Here is a 21,744-nt window from a genome sequence, read left to right on the forward strand (position 1 = left end):
GCAAGATCTTCCGATCTCCAGATGGTTGGAGACCAGGTGTCCCCCAAAACATGAACTATGGAACCACTCGGAAATCCCATGAAAAGACTCCATGCCCTGGAAGTTCGAATTTCCAATTGACATTTCACCTGCTCTTCTGAGTTAGAGTTAGAGAGTTTGGACAGTTTTTAACCTCTTATTCACCTTACTCCTTACCCATCAAATACAATATGAGAGAATTTCTAGTTTGTTAGATGAAATGTGGCAAAAAATCAGATTTCGGTGGATCCTGTTTTGAGAGATTTTTATTAAAGAGGCTTTAGCTTATTACATAATGGCCACGATCTTCTGCGGAGTGGCAATCATTGTCAGATTGCTGCTCTACTCAGAATTTTCCACACCCATACGCCACTGTGCATCTCCAGGGATACCTTTGGGAGAGGTTAGGTACCCTTTGGGATTGTTGAATGTAGACATGAATGTGTGTAAAAAGTGAATAAACTCCCAGGGAACTGTCAAGGGAACTATCAAACCAATTAGAGCTGTCAAGGCATTTAAAGCTCCAGGCCTTTAAATGTTTAAAATAAAACATTCTGGAGTTTAAAAACAAAATAGTGCTTGCTTTTTCACTCTGTTGACATAAGCCTGAGGGTTATAATTATAGGATTTGTACTGCATGACTGATTCTACAACAAATCATAGAAACCCTACAGTGCAGAAGGAGGCCATTCGGCCCATTGAGTCTGCATCGACAACAACCCCACCCAGGCCCTATCCCCATAACTCTGCATATTTATGCCACTAATTCCTCTAACCTACGCATCCCGGGACACTAAGGGGCAATTTAGCATGACTAATCAACCTAACCCGCACATCTTTGGACTGTGGGTGGAAACCAGAGCACCTGGAGGAAACCCATGCAGGCACGGGGAGAATGTGCAAACTCCACACACTGACTCATGCCGGGAATCAAATCCAGGTCCCTGGAGCTGAGGCAGCAGTGCTAACCACTGTGCTACCGTGCCGCCCAAATCTATCATTATCACGTTGGGTGCCTGTCAATTTACAGCTTCCTGACCTTTCCAAGTGGATATAAAGTCTTTGTGGGGTTATGAATATAAATTATTGCTTTTATGAAGAATGAAGCACTTGAAAGAAGTACTGCTTTATAAGAGATTATGTAATTGAAGGAATTAAATTTATTGAATGGGGTTTTTATGAATGAGCGTTTTATATCAAAATAAAGTTTGCAATGGACACTTAGAATTTTATTTATTTTCATCTCAGCATGTCCAGAGGTCTGCCCGTAGTGGATACTGGATGAGTTGGCATGGAGGGTGTGAGGGCAGGAGTTGGTACTGAGTTGGGGGTTGGGTAGAGTGGCACAGGCTGCCATAGCAGCTATAAGGAGTGTTGGGATGTGGGTAGAGGGGCATAGGTTGACATGGAGGGTGAGAGGGGCCATGCTCATGGGATGGGTTAAGTGGCATAGGTTGCCATGGATATGGCTTGGGGAGTGTGTGGGGCATGAGGATTGAGGGCTGCAGGGCTGTCTTTTATATTTTCTTTACAGCTTGGACAAAGTCCCAGTGCATTGAGGCCTACCTTGTGTACATCCTGCCTCCACACCCGGTAGCTCCTGTGGCTGCTTCTGAACTGTTTCCAACGGCAACAGGCCGCACTCCATTCCCGAATGAAGATCAGTCCATTTGGGGGCTAACCTTTCTGGAGTTAGGCTCGCAAAACCCGGAGTTGTCCTGACTCTGCACCCCTGATTCTGAAGTGATAATTCAGGCTTTAACCTTCTGAAAATCCTTGATTTTAATTTAGATTTACATGTCTTCTGAAGAAAAAAAACTTTCCTGCACAATTCCCCAATCAAGATTCTAAACTGATAGACCTTTTTCACTTCCTGGTCTTAGCTGGTTTTTCTAACCATTGTTTTCTTCAATTTTCCCTCTGCAAAAAATAAAAGTAAGTTGCTCTGAAATCAGCCATGGCTCTCATCTGAGTCAGAAGGTTCAAGGCTCAAGTCCCACTCTAGAGAACACAGAAATCTCAGCTAACACTCCAGTGTAGAACTGAGGGAATTCTGCACTGTCATCTTTTGGATGAGACATTAAACCAAGAACCTGTAGGCTCTCGTGTGGATGTCAAAGATCCTGTGGCATTATTTTGAAGGTTAGCCTGGAGATTATCCCTAGTATCCTGGCGATATCTATCCGTTAGTCAACATCACAAAAACAGTTTATTTGGTTATTATTACCTTGCTGTTTATAGGACCTTGCTGTGCACAAATTAACTGCCCATTTCCTCAATTACAGCAATGACTAACTTCAAAAGTACTTAATTGGCTGTAAGACACAGTTGTCAAAGACACTATATAATTTCAAGTTGTTTTCTCATTAGCTGCTTCTGAGCATTTAACACCACAGCATCCTTTTATGCAGCAAGTTGCAGAGTGCACAATTTAAAAGGGTGGGGGAAGCATATTCAATAGGAACTTTCAAAAGGGAATTGGATAAGTGCTTGAAAAAGAAAAAAATGTGAAGGAGAGTGGGAGTAACTGGATAGCTCTTTCTGGCACAGGCATAATGGGCTGAATGGCATCATTCTGCACTGTGATTCTATGATTCTAACATGAACGTAAAATACTTTCTTTACATAACATAAGTAAATTTGGATGCATGGTTGTTAAAATTGTTAAACTTTGTATTAAATATTCAAGTTGACCATTTTCAAATTAGTCAATGTAAAATACAATCTTATCTATTAGCAGCAACTAAAATGAGCCACAATGGGACATCAAGGTGTTGCACTATTCTGGAACTCCACAGCAGTAGAATTTGGTCCATCCCTGAAATTCCTCATTATCAAGTTGGACTTGCATCGTAATGACTGCAGAGTGACTTTGGAAATCCTGCTCATCCACATGGCTGAGGGGAAAAATGAAGAATAAACATGTAAACCTACATTTAAAATGATTGCATTTCATTCTCTCTTGACAGACTAAGCTAGGTTCTGGAAAGCTTTTGGGACCAAAGGGTGTCGCAGTGGATCGGAATGGTCATATAATTGTGGTGGACAACAAGGCTTGCTGTGTCTTTATTTTCCAGCCTAATGGGAAGCTGGTGACAAAATTTGGTAATCGAGGGAACAGTGACAAGCAGTTTGCAGGTACACTTGATGGTAATACTTGAACCCCCTTTCTTGCCTCTTCTGCACACATTTGCATGAAGACTTCGCATGGTCAAATCTTGTTGCATAAATTGAACGCATGCTTGTCCTTGTCCTTGTCCTGAACACAATGACAACTGCATGGTTCCTGCCAAATGTACTTCATTAGTTGTCATCTGTATAAGATGACTAAATCCAACAAAGGTACATGTCAACTTAAGGCTCGCCAAAAACTAAAAAATATGTTCTGGAGAGCAAATCAAAGGGGGAAAAAATACAGCTTAAACAGACTCCCATTTAATGAGTCTACTTATATTTTGTATCTTATTTTAAAATGAACTTGGCAATGAGTAAAATCTAGTCTTTTAAAAAATATCCTTGCGACATTCTACAAGTCAGTTGCTCGGGTTGTGCTTCCTACCAAGGGACTTTCCATTTCTCTAACTAGTGTGTGCCTCTAATTCTACTGAAATGGCAAACTTTCAACATGGGGAAACTCTGGAAATGATAAGTGTCCTTATGCTCTGTGCCATCAGTTCAGTAATCTGAGTGTAAAAGGTCTAGATAGTGGAATGGAACTTTTCCTTCTATTTCACATTGTGGCCTAGTTTGCCATCTTTATTTTTATAACAGCAATCGGCATCTTAATTGTGTTACACCTTGTCAAATCATAGAATCCTACAGTGCAGAAGGAGGCCATACGGCCCATTGAGTCTGCACCAACCACAATCCCACCCAGATCCTATCCTCTCAACCCCATGTATTTACCCTAGATAGTCCCCCTGACACCAAGGGGCAATTTAGCACGGCCAATCCATGTAACCCGCACTTCTTTGGAAGTGTGCTTAAATTTATTATACATCTGTTTATTTTAATATTTTTGCTCTTTTTTAAGAAAAGTATGCTGGTTCCATAATTCTAATGCGTGCCTCTACTTTCCTTTGTCTGGACCTCTTTCTCTCCATTGTTTGAATGTTTCCCATGTCCTTTTTTGTATTTATTGTGGATTTTGTGGTATGATTGTTTGACATTTGTTTTTTGATATTGAGTTACAATGTGTATTTTATGATTCTAGGGGAATTCTCCAACCCTTTACTAAATAATAAGTTTTTCTTAACATTCCCTCCCAATAAAAAAATTTCTAACCATTTCCTTTTATAAAGATTATAATGATTGTTGGGAACTTTCAGTAATTGAACTTTCAATCCAGAACATTGACCTGAAGAAGTACATTGCTTTATATAAAATATATATTCATTTATTTTTGCCTAATCTGTTTTGTTTTCATTGCCTGAACCTTTTTTTGCACTTTTCAACAGTTGCCTAGTTACTCTGGTACTTGATGTGTCAAACCTCTGAATAAGTACTTTGTGATTGCTGGCAAGAACAGAGTGATTTTACAGCATAGGGCTATTAAAAATAACTGATACCCCTCCAAGAGAATTGGGCAGCAATCTTAGGATCGAAGTCAATTGAGCTTGAGCTTTGATTTGGTTTCTTAATATAAACATTGACTTAATTTAGGTTTTTGCTTTACAAGTGACTTGGAGAAAGTAGTGCTTGCTGCATGCCTTCTGACAAACAGTTATTTCCTTTTTGGAGTAGTATTTAAATAATAGAGAGGAAAATTAATTTAATCCACATATAACAGGATCTGGTATGCTTCAGGTCAAACTAATTTTGATATTTTGTAGTTTTCTTAAAATTGGCAAATCTGGTAATATTGTATCACAAAAGAATCATGTCCCCACTTGTCAATCATTTCTTAGAAATTCCATGCAACTTTCATCTTCTTGGCAGTGATAAACTAAATGCTACATTAGATCTGTCACTGATCATTGCTTCTTAAAAATATATATCTCTAATTTGGAATTTTTCAATGTTCAGTTTTGGCACAGGGTCCATCTGTTCTGCAGAGTTCTGACAGGCTTTCTTTTCCAGAGTCAGAAGTTACATTCATTATGATGCTAAATCACTATTCAATAATGAATGAGCTTACAAGGTTTTATGAAATGTAAAAGAGAAAGAGGTCAGGCAGAAGCCATACCAATCCACAACAATCATACAGACAAAAGTTAAAAGTTGCTGGTCTTTAGACTTATTTTGGACATGCTACTTGCTCTTTCCAACCAACTGATGTGTACTACATTTCTTTTCATTAATCAGAGTAGATGGACCTGGGTTACTAACTGACACTTTGAGGTCTTTGTAGAGCTGCAGAAATTACCAGCACAGAACAAAACTATTTGGCATTTCGTTTCTGTACCACTTTTGCTAGAAAATCCAAAAGTAATTGCAATCCTTTTCTCTCTCTCTCTCTCTCTCTCCCCCCCCCCCAAACCACCCTCCCCCCCCCACCCCAGGGCCATTTTCTTTTACATGCTTCAAATATTTATCCACTACCCCCTTAAATAAAATTATGGTCCTTTCTACAAATGCTTCCTGTCATGAACCACTGCAAGCTTCAGAAACACGTTAATCTTTTGGGGCCTTTCATTTTGCAATTGAGTTTGTTTAGATGCAAATTGTTGGAAATGTAGCTTTGGTTCCTCTATGCAGATTTCATAGAATAGTACATTCCACGTACCAAGATAATTTTACTTTTCATCTGGTCATCACCTATAGTTTTTCAAAAAAGGCAACATGTGGTTAGTGTTGGAATACATTGTGTTCAGAATCCAAACCCATTGTTCAATGTTTTCGAAGAAAATTGTTTTTAAAACAAAATTGACAATAGTGCTAATTTTCTGCCTTTCTCTTTCAGGTCCTCATTTTGCAGCAGTCAACAACAATAATGAAATCATTGTTACTGATTTTCATAATCATTCTGTTAAGGTATAGAAAGCTTTACATGTTGGTAATCTATTAGACATAACATTTATTAAAGATGATCAAATGCAGAAAGTTGTAGGATGACCAAGTGCAGAAAGTTGAATATAATCTTCTCCTGTATTCCAGCTTATTTGCAAAATGAAGATCTCATTGGGTAGAAGGGTGAACACTAGAAATTGGTTGTTGTGGGCTTATTTGTTTATTTTTATTTGTGTCACAAGTAGGCTTACATTAACACTGCAATGAAGTTGCTGTGAAAATCCCCCAGTTGCCACACTCCGGTGCCTGTTCCGGTACACTGAGGGAGAATTTAGCATGACCTATGCACCTAACCAACACATCTTTCGGACTGTGGGAGGCACCCCGGCAGATATGGGGAGAACATGCAAACTCCGCACAGATAGTGACCCCCAGCTGGGAATCGAACCCTGGTCCCTGGTGCTGAGGGGCAGCAGTGCCAACCATTGTGCCACCATGCCACCCTTATTCAGGAGTTGCATGATGCTGGTCGACCTGTTGTTAGCCCTAGGTAGAGCTCTCTCTCATGTTTGGCACTAAATGCTCATGTAAATCTTGATGCTTATTTTTCCTTCACTATTTCAGCCAGCGATGTCTAGATATGCCTGATGGTAGGAAGTATTGAAGTGCCCTGTACCATTGTCTGCCTTAATATTTCAAATGTAGATACAATCCTTCTCAAATAAACAATAGACTATAGCAAATGGGAATATACAGCTTAGTCACTTGTCCCCATTTTGTGTTCATCCCCATTTGCTCCTAACTTGAATTATGAATTCATTCAAGATTTTATTTTCTTAAATGAGGTTAGAATCATGAACCTCTAAACATGTATCTGACAAAAGTCATGATGTGGAGATGCTGGCGTTGGACTGGGGTGAACACAGTAAGAGTTTTAACAACAACAGGTTAAAGTCCAACAGGTTTATTTGGTAGCAAACACCATACCTGAGTGGGTTCATGATCCGTAGTCCTTTTGGTATCTTGTCTGCTTTCTTGCATGTTTGTAGAAACTTGATGTCTGTGTCGATATGCGTGATCTTCTTGGAGATCCTCTCCACTTGGAGCCGGCAGTTTGCCAAGAAGATCACGCATATCGACACAGACATCAAGTTTCTACAAACATGCAAGAAAGCAGACAAGATACTAAAAGGACTACGGATCACAAACTCACTCGGGTATGGTGTTTGCTACCAAATAAACCTGTTGGACTTTAACCTGGTGTTGTTAAAACTCTTACTGTCTGACAAAAGTCCCAGGGATTTTCTGTAGTTTTGAAAGCTCAGTGGAGTGTCAGACAAGCATTTAAAGTTATTAATAGTTTGCTTAACTGATCTGTTCAAATATTGAAGGACCTGGATGTTCTGTTCCTGTTTTGATCTGTTCATCATTGACTATAAGCTTCTTATGCCAGGTTTGTTTTTGGTCTAATTGCAATAGGTTCATTCCAATAATAATGAATATTCCTGCACCTGCTCCTCTGACCATATATTATCCCAGCTTGTTGCTGACACTTGTGTGACATTGATGCAGATTAAATACTGACATTGGCTTTGCATTAAAATAAGTTTCTATTCTTCCACTCCAGCAGCACATTGTAAATCTATGCTATTGGGTATTAAAAATAGCATTTTTATGCAAATTTACCCGGTGTTAGTGTTAGACATCATAGTTAAACTAGTGAAATATATTTTTGGGAGTGCAATCCAAGGACATAAATGCCTTTCTTGTTGTTGTGGTTTTGAACTGCATTTGGCTTTCAATGATTTATGTTAACTGCATGAATTAAGGATTTGTGCATAGACAAAAAAAAAGTCACAAGATGTTAACAGTTGTATTGAAAACTAAGGGCCAGATTTTTCCTTTGGAGGCAAGACCAATACTATATCATGTTCCTGCCTCTATCTCCAGTGTGCCGAGAAGTGTGATTTTCACAGGATTAGGGTCTTACTGACACAAGATGCTTCTGTTGGCCAGGGAAATAGCCCACATTCTGGCCTGACTCGGCAACTAATGTTGTGACTGTCACCTGTATGTAATCTTACAAAGAGGATCTTCATCTTCCAAATGGTAGGAAAGATTGGTTCATAAAGTTCTATGACTGCTCAATAATTTTTGTCTAAACTGTCACTTTCTTTGCATTAAATAAAATTTTCGGCACTGCTGCTCTGAACACACCAGGTGGCAGCTGGTCAGCTTCAGAGAGCTCCTAACAGCTCCCCGCACCATGAAAATGTAAAGGCCAGAAGGTGACTTTTTGATAAGCCCCCTAAAGACTTCAGTCTGTACTTCACTTGCTCACCCGTCCTACCCATCCTCAGACTATCCTTGTCCTTGGGGAGAGTCACCTGAGATGGGAATGGAGGCAGCAGACTGGCAGGCAGGCTACCAGTACCCTTATTTTTGCCCACTTGCTTCCATCCTGTCCTGATTTGGAATGGGAAAATCCTACCCTTGCTTAAAAGTTTTCAACAGTAATGGTGTATTTTTAAAAAAAATATGTGCAACATACTCTCATTTTATGCATAGGTATTTAACACAGATGGTGAGTTTGTATTAAAATTTGGATCCAATGGAGAAGGAAATGGCCAGTTTAATGCTCCAACAGGAGTGGCGGTGGATTCCAATGGAAATATTATAGTTGCTGACTGGGGAAATAGCCGCATACAGGTAATAAAAAATATAGTTTTAATAACCAAGCCATGTACATTTTTTAAGTTTTCTCTTCAGCTAATTGATGCAATGCAAATCATTGGTAAATGCAGAAATTGAACATCATTTAAAAAAAAAACTTCTTGCCATTAACAACATTTTTCTGTAGCTTTGAATATATAGAAGAAAAACTGAAATTAGTTTCAAATTTGGTTCACTTCTGTTTAAATACAGGTGTTTGATGGAAGTGGATCATTCCTCTCTTATATTAACACTTCAGCTGATCCTCTGTACGGTCCTCAAGGTCTGGCATTAACCTCGGATGGTCATGTGGTGGTAGCTGACTCTGGAAATCACTGCTTTAAAGTTTATCGTTATTTGCAGTAGCAGTTGATCTTTGGATCTACAAATCTAATTGGAGAACTGGATACAGATGAGTTCCTGTGTTAACTCGCTTCAGTTTACCTTTAGAATGGGAGTCGCCTGTTTGAAGATTGTTTTGTTTGGCACCCTCTTCCTGCCCCAGTTTATTTAAGTAAACTATATATGTGGAAGAATATGTGCAGCTTTATACCCAAGGATTTCCTCTACCCTTAATAGCACTGTTCCAGCTTCACAGGAATCAAACAGTGTTATCATAAAACTAATAAATTAAACAAACAATTGCACATCTGGATATGCAGATACAAATAATGGAGTATGTAGCTAGCTGCTCATGAATTTAGGAATAAAACATATTAGTGTATTATTAAACAGAAACTGCATTCATTCTGTACTGAAGAGCTTTCACATCAAATGTCCAGATATATATGTGTGTGTGTGTGTGTGTATATATCTTGAGTATGTGGTTGCAAATGAGTAAATGGCAAAAAGGAGAGGTGTTCTGGGTGACATTCATAAGTAAATTGAGCACTTGATTTTGCGCTATGGATGCCTCTCTGAATCTTGATTTGAATGACTGTCGCTGCCCTTATTCACAGTTACATTTTTATTTTTTATAATCTCTAAATATATTCTCTCTCTAACTAGGTCTTACAATTAAACCTTCGTATTTTAGTACAGAGGATAAATCGCTGGAAGTCTGTAGTGAATGCGTTAAGTCACTTCCTTACATTGACAGTTGCATCACATTAATACAGGCATTCCATTATATACCCCAACTAACTATTATACTAATTCTAGAATAATGCCACTTATTTTGCACCGGGTGTAACAGTATAATACAATTCTACAGCAAATTCATGAGGGAATTGACAGCCTCATATATATTGTGCTTTGATTCCTTGATCTTTTAGAATAATGGCATCAAATATAGGTATCTGGTTGTTTTATCAAGATTCCCAGTTTTAACCAAAGTCCATGATGCATGCTATGTGCCGCTCTGTTAGCTGTGCAATCTGTCATTCTTGATATAAGGCAAAACGTTTGAAAGAAATATAACATTAATATTAGCCTTGAGTTATTTAATGTATCCTAAATTAAACAGGACAGAGAAATAATCCTGCAGAGCAAAAGGATACGAAATGAAAGTACATGTACACCTTCATTAAGATAAATTTCTACTGCCGCTATTTATTGAATTTGCTAGGTTTGTTGTATGATTTGCTAGTTCTTCCTGCAGTCTACTCAGGTAATTAGTTTGCATCTATTTATCATTATTCTAACTTGTGCTAAGATTGCATAATTGGAGAAAATTTGTCAATCTTTTGAAGTGCACTAAAATATTGAAAGTTGAGAGCTGATTTACATTCAACATAAATATAGTCTCTTTTATCTGTGGCTGCTGTTTTAGAACTATTTAATTGCTGTTGTGCACATTTTTTTTCATGAGGGGGATTGGGAATGTGGGAGGATGAGGAGAACCGAGTTGATGTAAATGGTTAGTATTGTGTGTAGATTAGTAAAGTAATCCTTTATTTGGACCAGTAAGTTAACAAACTCTCCTGAGTAGGGCATAAAGAACAAAGTGCTGCACTAGGCTGTAAATTTAACATTATTATTTTGTCTGTAAAAATGCTGAACAAAACTATTTATATTTTATCTCAATGTATTAACAAATGCCTTTGTTGCCAAATGTTTGGGAGAACATGTTCAAAACACTAAAAAGTGATGCTGAAAGTGGTATTTTGAATAGCTGAAGCTTGGATGTGATGTGTATAAATGTAAGCCTTCTTTTGCTCCTCTTTCATTGTACTTCAAAAAATGGAGTAGGTGACTCTTTCTCCCACTCCCTTCCCCCACGCATCACTGAAGTTCGCATGGCGTGTAACAGCATGGCCTTAACAGGTGTACTCCTTCTGTCAGAAATCATACAAAAAAATGAGTTTCCACAAGAAAAGTTTAGGGATTCTGCATTGTGTGTGCAACAAAACTGGAATTCAGTCTATCAACTTGGGCATTTTTTTTGTTGTAAATTCCATGTTAAATGCTTCTGCTAATACTTGAGGGATAATTTATGCATTATTTGAATGTTACAAACATTCCATCATTGTGATTCAGTTGAAAAGAACTTGTTTTGTGTACAGCACATGGGGAAAAAATAAAAATGTCATGCACTCAAGATGTCTATATCCTGTGTTCTTTTAAATACCTATTACGTGTTTCCTAAAAAGGAGTTTGACTTCATGTGTGCTCCTATCCTTACATTCACACAGCACCTTTGACCTTCAGGACATTCCAAAGTGTATCACAGCCAAATAAGTCCTTTTGAAACAGGACTGGATTTAATGTTCCTGATGTGGGTCCCACCCACCAGTTGGAAAACCAGCGTCACTTAGGTCAGGGAGGCACAACAAAATTAGCATTCAACTGGCTAGTACTGAGCCTTCCCTGGGGTTTAGGAATCCCAGCAGTGGAAATCGCGCCTGCCAAGTAAGCGTTGACCACTCTTGTTAATACTCCAAGGACTTCACTAGAGACTCTTGACTCAGATGAGTGAGGACAGGATGGGGGTTGCAAGAGGTGAGTTGGGGTGGGCGGGAGCTTTCAGTGGCTCGGCCTCTTCCCAAGTTGAGAGTCTCAAGCCTGGAGTACGTGACAATGAAGGAATCTTTTTCCTGCTGCATCCCACCCTGGTCAGGTGTGACAGGAAAGCCCTGCAACTCCCATTTATTCCTTCAGCGACCACTAAATTTCATCTGGCTAAGGGATAAATGGTGCCAATTGGCTCATTAATGAGCCTAATTGATATCCTGCTGCAAATGGGCAATTTTTTCACATTAGCCCCCTCCCACCTACAACATAACTGGGAAGTTTTCTCACTGCCTGGAGACTGATGGACAGCCTCTCGTGATTTGGGCCCAACTGCTATGTTTCCTGCTGTGATGAGCTGGATTTAATTCTGGCCATAGTCACTCTTGTTTTATGACAAGTCTGGCTACCATTTTGCACACAGCAAGATCCTTACAAGCAACAATGAGGTAATAAACCAGATAATCCTATCCAAAAGCAAAATCCTGCAAATGCTGGAAAGTTGAAACAAAAATGAAAAATGTTGGGGGGAAAAGAAATCTATGGAGAGAGGAAGACTTTTCACCTTTGATCCAAACTCCTTCCACTGCAACTCTCATCCATGCCTTTATTACTTCTAGAGTGGACTATTCCAGTGCAGTCTCGACTGGTGTCCTATATTCTACTATATTCTATATTCTGCGCTACTTTTAATTCTGACCTCTGTGCATTCCCAAATATAATTGCTCCACCATTGGTAGCTGTGCCTTCAGTTACTTGGGCCTCAAGCTCTGGAATTCCCTCCCTACATCGCCACCTCTCAAACTCCCTTTCCTCCTTTAAGACACTTAAGATCTACATCTTTGACCAATCTTTTGATCATCTGACCGTGTGTATCCTTATGTGGCTCAATGTCTTTCTTTGTTTTATAATGTTACTGGGAAGAGCTTTGGGATGTTGCATAACACTAAAGGTGCTTTATAAATATCAGTTGTTACGAGGCACACAAGGATTGATAGTTGGTATAAAAAAAAGGCACAGAATATTTGGCATGCTCCATTTAGAGCTCACAAATTGAAATCGCTGCACTTTTTTTCTCGGCATGTTGAAGCATAAGGGAGTGCTTTGCTTTTAATGCAAGGTGGAATCTGATTCCACCAAATATAATTAATGTAGTGCTATCATATTTAATGAGGTTGAATTAAACTGATTGCAATTGTTGTTTACCTGCAATCAGCTTATATTTAGCACAATACAGTATTTGGTCAGAAAGTTTATTTTATTGTGTTTCAACAGTTGCATCACCACTGCTATGCTAAACCTTTTCTAAGCTGCTCAAACATATTTTCTGAGAAGGGCTAATTGACTAAAATCTAGATTTTATTTCTTGTATTCTCTGAAATTCTCCCCTTATTTGTAAGAATATGTTGAATCCAGTGGGCTATCTGGATTGCAGCCCTTGGATTTTGGCCTTGGTGCAATTTCATTCTATTCTTATTGGTTAATGGGAAGTGTATTGCCAAACCATTGCTGTTAGTTTGATTGAGCATGAATGACCAATTCGAATGAGTCTAAAATGAGATTGAATCAGAATCCAGGTTGCTTACATGGAAATCTCAGCATTCCTTTCTCCTGTCACTTGGAAGTGACAGTTCAGAGATGGCTAGTTCAGGTTTTTGTTTAACAATGGCTGTTACTTGTGCTGCTATAAATGGAAACAAAGCTTCACTTTTGATGCTTTTTGATTTCCAATTAGCATTTTTTTTGTAAGTTGCCTTAAAATGCACTATAGTGTAAGGATATTTTTGAAATAAAGATATTTATTTTTCAAGACTTCAGTAGGAGGCTTTTGTAATACATTTCCTTCATGTTTTCATAATCTGAACCTTTTTAAACCTAATTTATTTTAAATAATCCACATTTAAGAATGTTTATTTTTGATTGAGAATTCAGAAAATCTTGTATTAGGCAGGGATACTGCTCCTGAATGACTCCATAGAAATTTGAATTGCGTAGAAGTCAATTAGGAATAGCTTTGAGTTTGATTATGATAGCCTCACATAAGAATAGTGAATTCTGAAGACACTAAAGGACTCCATCATGTGAAAAAAACCAATGAACAAGCTATCTGGGGTCCCTTCTCCTAAATTTAGCAGCAGGTACAGGAGTGTCAACTGTAAAGCCCTAGAGCTGACCACCAATATACAGGTGTATGATGTGAGGGAAGGACAGTGAAGAGTTTGATGCTGCTTACTTCCAAACAGAGCACAGATGGACTCAGTCCTGTAACTGTCATGTACACTACAGGTTGCTTGGTAAACTTGTTGAGGATGGGCAGCAAAATGTTTGTGTAATTAGCTCTGCTAACTCTATTTTGCAGAAATCTTGTACATCAAACTGGAATCTCATGACATGTTAACTACTGTACAATAGGGAGAAGGGGGAGAAAAGTCTTGTATGTGCACAAAGATCTCACTAGCTAAAAGCAGCACACAACATATGGACTGCCAAACAAACTTTCTGACAAACAAGCATACACTCAAACGGAAGGCTCCAACAAGTAGCTGCAGAGAAATAAGGAAATGCAGATGGGAAAGATTCAACCTTAACCCCACTGGCAGTGATGTGGCTCTCCCCACTTTAAGGAGCAGGGAACTAAATTCAACTATCAGAGGGAAGAAGGAAATAGGCAAGAAGGTGGAAAGATGAAGAATGCAATGTCAGGTCTTTGGCCCATCATGTCTGTGCCAGCTGAAAAAGCTATCAATCCTAATCTTGCTTTCTAACTCTTTGTAGATTACAGCACTCCAAGTACATCTCCAAGTATTTCTATATGCTACGAGGGTTTCTGCTTCCACCAACCTTTCAAGCAGTGAGTTCCAGAAAGCCCCCAGTCTCTGAAATAATTTTTTCACTCCCCTCGAATCCTTCTGCCAATTACTTTACATTTATGCTCCTTGGATACTGACCTCTCTAAGAGAAATAGGTAGCCACCAATTTGGGCCCCACTTAATTTTATACACCAAGTAAATCTTCCCTCCAATGCCTCTACTCCAAAGAAAACAATCCCAGCCTATCTAATCTTTCCACATAACTGAAAGTCTCCATTTCTGGCAATATCTTCCTCTATTTCCTCTCAAATGTGACCACATTCTTCTTGTAATGCAGTGAACAGAATTGTATGCTGTACTTCAGCTATGGCCTATTGAGTGATTCCACCCTCCCCCCCCCCCCCCCCCCCAGCATAACCTCCCTGCTCTTGTATGCATCTGCTAACCCATCTGCCTGCTTAACCACTGTACCTGCCAACCCTGTTACATGCTGTAACATGCACTCCAAGATAATTTTGTTCCTCCTCTACGCTTAGTTTCTTATTTATTTGAATTCTCTTGTCTTGTTTGCCTTCCTCAAATGCATTACCTCACTTCTCTGGATTGAATTTTGTTCACCACTTTTCTGTCCACCTGATCAATCCAATAATGATGTAGAGATGCCGGCATTGGACTGGGGTAAATACAGTAAGAAGTCCCACAACACCAGGTTAAAGTCCAACCGGTTTATTTGGTAGCACAAGCCACTAGCTTTCGGAGCGCTGCTCCTAGAAAGCAATCCAATAATGTCATAGCAGGCTTCAGTTTTCTTCCCCACTCGACCACACAACCAGTTTTTGTATCATCTAGAAACATATTAATTATGCATCTACATGTAATCAATCAAATATACCATGAAAAAGCAAGGAACATAGTATTGAACTGTGCAGAACCACACTGGAAACAGCCTTCCAGTCACAACACCTGTCATCTATTACCATTTGCTTCCTGTCACTGAGCCAGTTTTGGATCCAACTTTTTCCTTGGATTCTATAGGCTCTTACAACCGTAACCAGCCTGTCCAGTGAGACCTTGTCAGAGGCCTTGCCAGACTACCCTCATTGAGCTTTCTTATTTCTTCCTCAAAAACAAATCAAGCAAGATAGTCGGACATAACAGCCGGAATTTTCTGGCTGTTCATACCAGCGGGATTCTCCAGTCCTACTGACCCCTGGCTGTGGGTTGCCCACCGGTGTGGGGTGATATCAATGGGAATTCCCAGAGAATTCCACCGCTAGCAAACAACTTGCCACCTCCCGCCGGCAGGAAACACGTGGCTGGGAGGCCAGAGAATCTTGCCCTACCTATCCTAAACAAATCCAAGCTGGCTGTCTTTGATTAATCCATGAATTTTTAAATGACAATTTATACTGTCCCTTAGATTTTCTTCCCAATAGTTTGCCCACCGGTGAGATAAGGCTGACTGGCCTAAAATTACTCAATCTATCCCTACCTCCCTTTCTAAACAACACTTCAATGTTAATTGCCTCGAGTCCTCAGGTACCACTTGTAGCCAGAGAGGATTTGAAAATAATGATCAGTGCTTCTATTATTTCCTTCCTTGCTTCTCTTTGCAGCCTGAGATATATTTCATCCAGTCCTGACAACTTATTATTTTCAAAGATGGTAAATCCTTTAATATTTCTTTCTCACTATATTTAAACCTTGCAATATTTTAAATTCCTTTTCAATGACAAGATCTCATCCCCTCTTTTGTGAAGACGGATGCAAAGCATTCACTGAGAACCGTGCACATGTCACCTGCCTCTACACAAATTATTTACCCTGCTAGTCCCCCTGACAGTAAGGGGCAATTTAGCATAGCCAACCAACCTAACCAGCACATCTTTCAGACTGTGGGAGGAAACCCATGCAGACACGAGGAGAATATGCAGTGACTCAAGCCCGAGTCTCTGGCACTGTGAGGCAGCAGTGCTAACCACAGTGCTGCTGTGCTAAATTATCTTTCTGGTCTTTAATATGCCTCACTCATTCCTTACATATCCTCTTTCTCTGCCAATATTTTTTCATGCTCTCTGTTTTCTTAATTCCCTTTTTAATATTACTCCCGGATTTTCTATACGCTTATAGGCTTTCTGCGGTATTGAACTCTGGTGTGGAGATGCCGGCGTTGGACTGGGGTGGGCACAGTAAGAATTCTTACAACACCAGGTTAAAGTCCAACAGGTTTATTCGGTAAGGAGCAGCGCTCCAAAAGCTCATGCTACCAAATAAACCTGTTGAACTTTAACCTGGTGTTGTGAGACTACTTATTGAACTCTGGAGATAAGCTTGCCTTTTATGCCTTATCCTACTCTGTATGGTCTTTGACATCTCTAGATTTAGGAGTTCAACATTTTTTCTTTTGGGAACATATTTGTTCTGAACCCTCTCTTTCTCCCCTTTGAATAACTCACTGCTCTGGCATTGCTTTAGCTTTAAGCAGCTGTTTCAAGTCACTTGGCCTTTCCCTAATTTAAAACTTTTACTCTTTGTCTTTGTTCTTTTCCATAACTCAGATTTGGCAAAGTTATGATCACTAGAACCACAGCGCTGTCCCACTGATACCCAACCCAGCTTCTTTTCCTACAACTAAATCAAGAGCTGCCTTTGGCTGGTTAGGTTGTACTGTACTGACTGTAAAGCTCCTCCTCATTGCAGTGCTCTTTACATCCGGAGAGGCCGCTGTCTCCAGTCGGCTGCGCTGAGGCCTGTTGCTAGGCAACAGGGAAGCCGGCGGGGTCCACTCTTGCCCCGGAAGTGTTTCTCCAGTAGATTCGCATGGGATGCTGGGTGACGGGAAGGCGCCAAGGTTCGAGTTTTGCAGCTGGTTGCCGTGGAGAGCCTGGGCTGAGGGACAACATGGTGAGTGTGAGCCCCCCCTCCCCCAGTAACCAGACATGGGAAAGCAGCCACTCACCGTGTGTGTGGAGCCCGCTCGCCTGGCTTCGTGTCCATCCCTCTGCAGTCTCCTCATGTTTAAACCGACCACCCTCACCCCAGAGACCTGGCATCACCTGAGGCTTTACCTGCTTCGTACATTCTCGCCTCTCTGGCTCCGCACATCGCAGCACATTCAAATTATACATGTAAAATCTTGCTCCCTCACCGTGGCTCTTTCCCTCGGCACGGTAGCACAGTGGTTAGCACTGCTGCCTCACAGCAAGAAGTTTAACAACACCAGGTTAAAGTCCAACAGGTTTATTTGGTAGCAAAAGCCACACAAGCTTTCGAGGCTCTGAGCCCCTTCTTCAGGTGAGCCTCGAAAGCTTGTGTGGCTTTTGCTACCAAATAAACCTGTTGGACTTTAACCTGGTGTTGTTAAACTTCTTACTGTGTTTACCCCAGTCCAACGCCGGCATCTCCGCCTCACAGCACCAGGGACCTGGGTTCGATTCCCGGCTCGGGTCACTGTCTGTGTGGAGTTTGTACATTCTCCTCGTGTCTGCGTGGGTTTCCTCCGGGTGCTCCGGTTTCCTCCCACAGTCTGAAAGACGTGCTGGTTAGGTGCATTGACCCGAACAGGCACCGGACTGTGGCGACTGGGGGATTTTTACAGTAACTTCATTACAGGGTTAATGTAAGCGTTACTTGTGACTAATAAACTTTAACTTTACCCTCCCTATCAGATTGCAGGCTCCAGTCTTAATTCAAATCCCAATCTACTTTCTTGCCTCTGATGTATTTACACTGTTGAGCACCATTTGCTTCTTCTCCATCACCCAGTCCATGAACATGTATTTTCTTGATTTCAGTATTGGTTTTTCCTCCTCCTTGCACTCTAACTTTCAGCATACCAAGAGTGTTTCCTTGAATTCCTCCTCCCCTTCCATGTCTACAATGTGCCCTGTCTCGCAATTTGATTTCATTTATTGTTGTCACATGTATAAGTAAAGTTTATTAGTCACAAGTAAGGCTTTACATTAACACTGCAATGAAGTTACCATGAAATTCCCCTAGTCGCCACAGTCCGGTGCCTGTTCGGGTCAATGCACCTAACCAGCACGTCTTTCAGAATGTGGGAGGAAACTGGAGCACCAGGAGGGAACCCACGCAGACACGGGGAGAACGTACAAACTCCACATAGACAGTGACTTAAGCTGGGAATCGAACCCAGGTCCCTGGTGCTGTGCAGCAGCAGTGCTAACCACTATTCTACCGTGCTGCCCTATGGATTGGGATACAGTGAAAAGTATTGTTTCTTGCGTGCTATATGGACAAAGCATATCGTACATAGAGAAGGAAAGGAGAGAGTGCAGAATGTAGTGTTACAGTCATAGCTAGGGTGGAGAGAAAGATCAACTTAATATGAGGTAGGTCCATTCGAAAGTTTGATGGCAGCAGGGGAGAAGTTGTTCTTGAGTTGGTTGGTACGTGATCTCATTTTTGTATCTTCTTCTCAACGGAAGAAGGTGGAAGAGTATTTCTAGGGTTCGTGGGGTCCTTGATTATGTTGGCTGCTTTACCAAGGCAGTGGAAAGTGTAGGCAATGTCAGTGGATGGGAGGCTGGTTTGCATGATGGACTGGGCTTTGTTCAGGACCCTTTGTCATTTCTTGCCATCTTGAGCAGAGCAGGAGCCATACCAAGCTGTGATACAACCAGAAAGGATGCTTTCCATGGCGCATCTGTAAAAGTTGGTGAGAGTCATAGCGGACATGCTGAATTTCCTTGGCCTCTTGAAAAGTAGAGGCATTGGTGGTCTTTCTTAACTATAGTGTCAATGTGGAGGGACCAGGATCTGTACCTTGTGCCCACTGCTACTTGAAAACCTTATTCATGCTTTTGGCACCTCTGAATCTGATTTTTCCAATGCCTTCCTTGGTGGCCACCAATATTTTAAAACTCAGCTGCAAACCTCATCTGCTGCACAATGCGCTCCTCATTCCTTCTGTCCTCTGAGACGTGCAATGACTCATTGTAAAGAAGGGTGAGGACTGGGCTCCACCATTGCTCATTTTATCCATTAAGTGGTGCAAACTCGTGGACCTTCTCTTCAATACCTTATATTAATTCCTGGGGAGACGAAATGCTGTGGCCAAATTTGGGAACTGCTTTAAGGAAACTTCTTGCTGATTTTTTGAAGGCTGTTGAATAAATTTCATGAGACCATTGTTGTTCATGATGCCTCACGAACTAAACGTTTTTAAAAAGCCCACATAATCCAATGTTATTGTGAATACAGAATTGTACATGACAAGATACAATTTCTATACATTGGAACAGTCTGAAAGGGTACTGACTTCCTTCCCCAGTGAGGTGCATTCTTAATTGCAGATAAATATGCTGTCTGTATCCTGGATCTTGCAATAAAGTAGCGCTAACGAGAAGCCATAAAAATAGAAAATGAGATTACGCTATATTTTTAAATATTGGTTAGTTCAGGAAATAGTCATAAAATAAAACTGCCCTATGTGCAAATGAATGTACCATTTGTGGGATTTGTGATTAAAATCTTCATCGCTAATACGGTGAACTAAAATTCCCTAGCATTCATTCATTGCCTAATCCTTTTGTAATATACATTTCTTCCACTGAGTCAAAAATGATGATCTTGGCAGAGTCACTGGATCAGCTTTGTAATTTTAAACAAAATGGCAGAAACTGCACGATTACTGCTTGAAATGCTTTAAATATTGTAACATCTTACTTCGGTGGTTGGTAAATTGATGGAAAAGGTCCTTAGGGATGGGATTTACGACCATTTAGAAAGATGCGGATTAATCCGGATAGTCAGCACGGATTCGTGAAGGGCAAGTCGTGCCTCACAAATTTGATTGAATTTTTTGAGGAGGTAACTAAGTGTGTTGATGAAGGTAGGGCAGTTGATGTCATATACATGGATTTTAGTAAGGCGTTTGATAAGGTCCCCCATGGTCGGCTTATGATGAAAGTGAGGAGGTGTGGGATAGAGGGAAAGTTGGCCGATTGGATAGGTAACTGGCTGTCTGACCGAAGACAGAGGGTGGTGGTGGATGGAAAATTTTCGGATTGGAGGCAGGTTGCTAGCGGAGTGCCACAGGGATCAGTGCTTGGTCCTCTGCTCTTTGTGATTTTTATTAATGACTTAGAGGAGGGGGCTGAAGGGTGGATCAGTAAATTTGCTGATGACACCAAGATTGGTGGAGTAGTGGATGAGGTGGAGGGCTGTTGTAGGCTGCAAAGAGACATAGATAGGATGCAAAGCTGGGCTGAAAAATGGCAAATGGAGTTTAACCCTGATAAATGTGAGGTGATTCATTTTGGTAGGACTAATTTAAATGTGGATTACAGGGTCAAAGGTAGGGTTCTGAAGACTGTGGAGGAACAGAGAGATCTTGGGGTCCATATCCACAGATCTCTAAAGGTTGCCACTCAAGTGGATAGATCTGTGAAGAAGGCCTATAGTGTGTTAGCTTTTATTAACAGGGGGTCGGAGTTTAAGAGCTGTGGGGTTATGCTGCAACTGTACAGGACCTTGGTGAGACCACATTTGGAATATTGTGTGCAGTTCTGGTCACCTCACTATAAGAAGGATGTGGAAGCGCTGGAAAGAGTGCAGAGGAGATTTACCAGGATGCTGTCTGGTTTGGAGGGTAGGTCTTATGAGGAAAGGTTGAGGGAGCTAGGGCTGTTCTCTCTGGAGCGGAGGAGGCTGAGGGGAGACTTAATAGAGGTTTATAAAATGATGAAGGGGATAGATAGAGTGAACGTTCAAAGACTATTTCCTCGGGTGGATGGAGCTATTACAAGGGGGCATAACTATAGGGTTCATGGTGGGAGATATAGGAAGGATATCAGAGGTAGGTTCTTTACGCAGAGAGTGGTTGGGGTGTGGAATGGACTGCCTGCAGTGATAGTGGAGTCAGACACTTTAGGAACATTTAAGCGGTTATTGGATAGGCACATGGAGCACACCAGGATGATAGGGAGTGGGATAGCTTGATCTTGGTTTCAGATAAAGCTCGGCACAACATCGTGGGCCGAAGGGCCTGTTCTGTGCTGTACTGTTCTTTGTTCTATGTACAATCAGGTAAACGTACAGTAATTTTTTTATATTGATCTTTGAATTCTTAGTCTAAAAAGAAGGGACTGAGCATTGAAGAGAAGCGAACTCGTATGATGGAAATATTTTTTGAAACGGTGAGTATTGAAAATTTCTGTTGTAAAGCTGAAGTACTTCACTAGTATTGTTTGTTCATAGATTGATCAGCACTACATTGGATGTGAAATAACATGCATGCAATTAAATATCTATTTTGCACTTAGTTTTTTTTCAGAATAATTGA

The 21,744-nt window shown here is 40.6% G+C and overlaps 2 protein-coding genes across 5 annotated transcripts in view; both read left to right on the forward strand.

The window, feature by feature from the left end:
- LOC144493605 (tripartite motif-containing protein 2) overlaps window positions 1-11,216 on the forward strand; it is a 147,462-nt gene extending 136,246 nt beyond the window's left edge. For 2 of the 4 annotated variants that reach the window (XM_078212812.1, XM_078212803.1), the window contains exons 9-12: window positions 2,988-3,156; window positions 5,921-5,991; window positions 8,536-8,676; window positions 8,893-11,216. In XM_078212812.1, coding sequence (XP_078068938.1) covers window positions 2,988-3,156; window positions 5,921-5,991; window positions 8,536-8,676; window positions 8,893-9,045 — 534 coding nt within the window. In that variant the 3' untranslated portion in view covers window positions 9,046-11,216. Of the gene's footprint in view, window positions 1-2,987; window positions 3,169-5,920; window positions 5,992-8,535; window positions 8,677-8,892 lie in introns of all 4 variants that reach the window. The other 2 variants (XM_078212792.1, XM_078212781.1) reach the window with 1 other exon arrangement.
- Window positions 11,217-17,256: 6,040 nt separating this feature from the next.
- The window catches only part of mnd1 (meiotic nuclear divisions 1 homolog (S. cerevisiae)), a 41,310-nt gene continuing 36,822 nt past the window's right edge, over window positions 17,257-21,744 (forward strand). Inside the window, exons 1-2 of the mRNA XM_078211356.1 lie at window positions 17,257-17,342; window positions 21,533-21,598. Coding sequence (XP_078067482.1) covers window positions 17,259-17,342; window positions 21,533-21,598 — 150 coding nt within the window. The 5' untranslated portion in view covers window positions 17,257-17,258. The remainder of the gene's footprint in view (window positions 17,343-21,532; window positions 21,599-21,744) is intronic.

The sequence above is a fragment of the Mustelus asterias genome, chromosome 1 (assembly GCF_964213995.1).
Source record: "Mustelus asterias chromosome 1, sMusAst1.hap1.1, whole genome shotgun sequence".
NCBI lineage: Eukaryota > Metazoa > Chordata > Chondrichthyes > Carcharhiniformes > Triakidae > Mustelus > Mustelus asterias.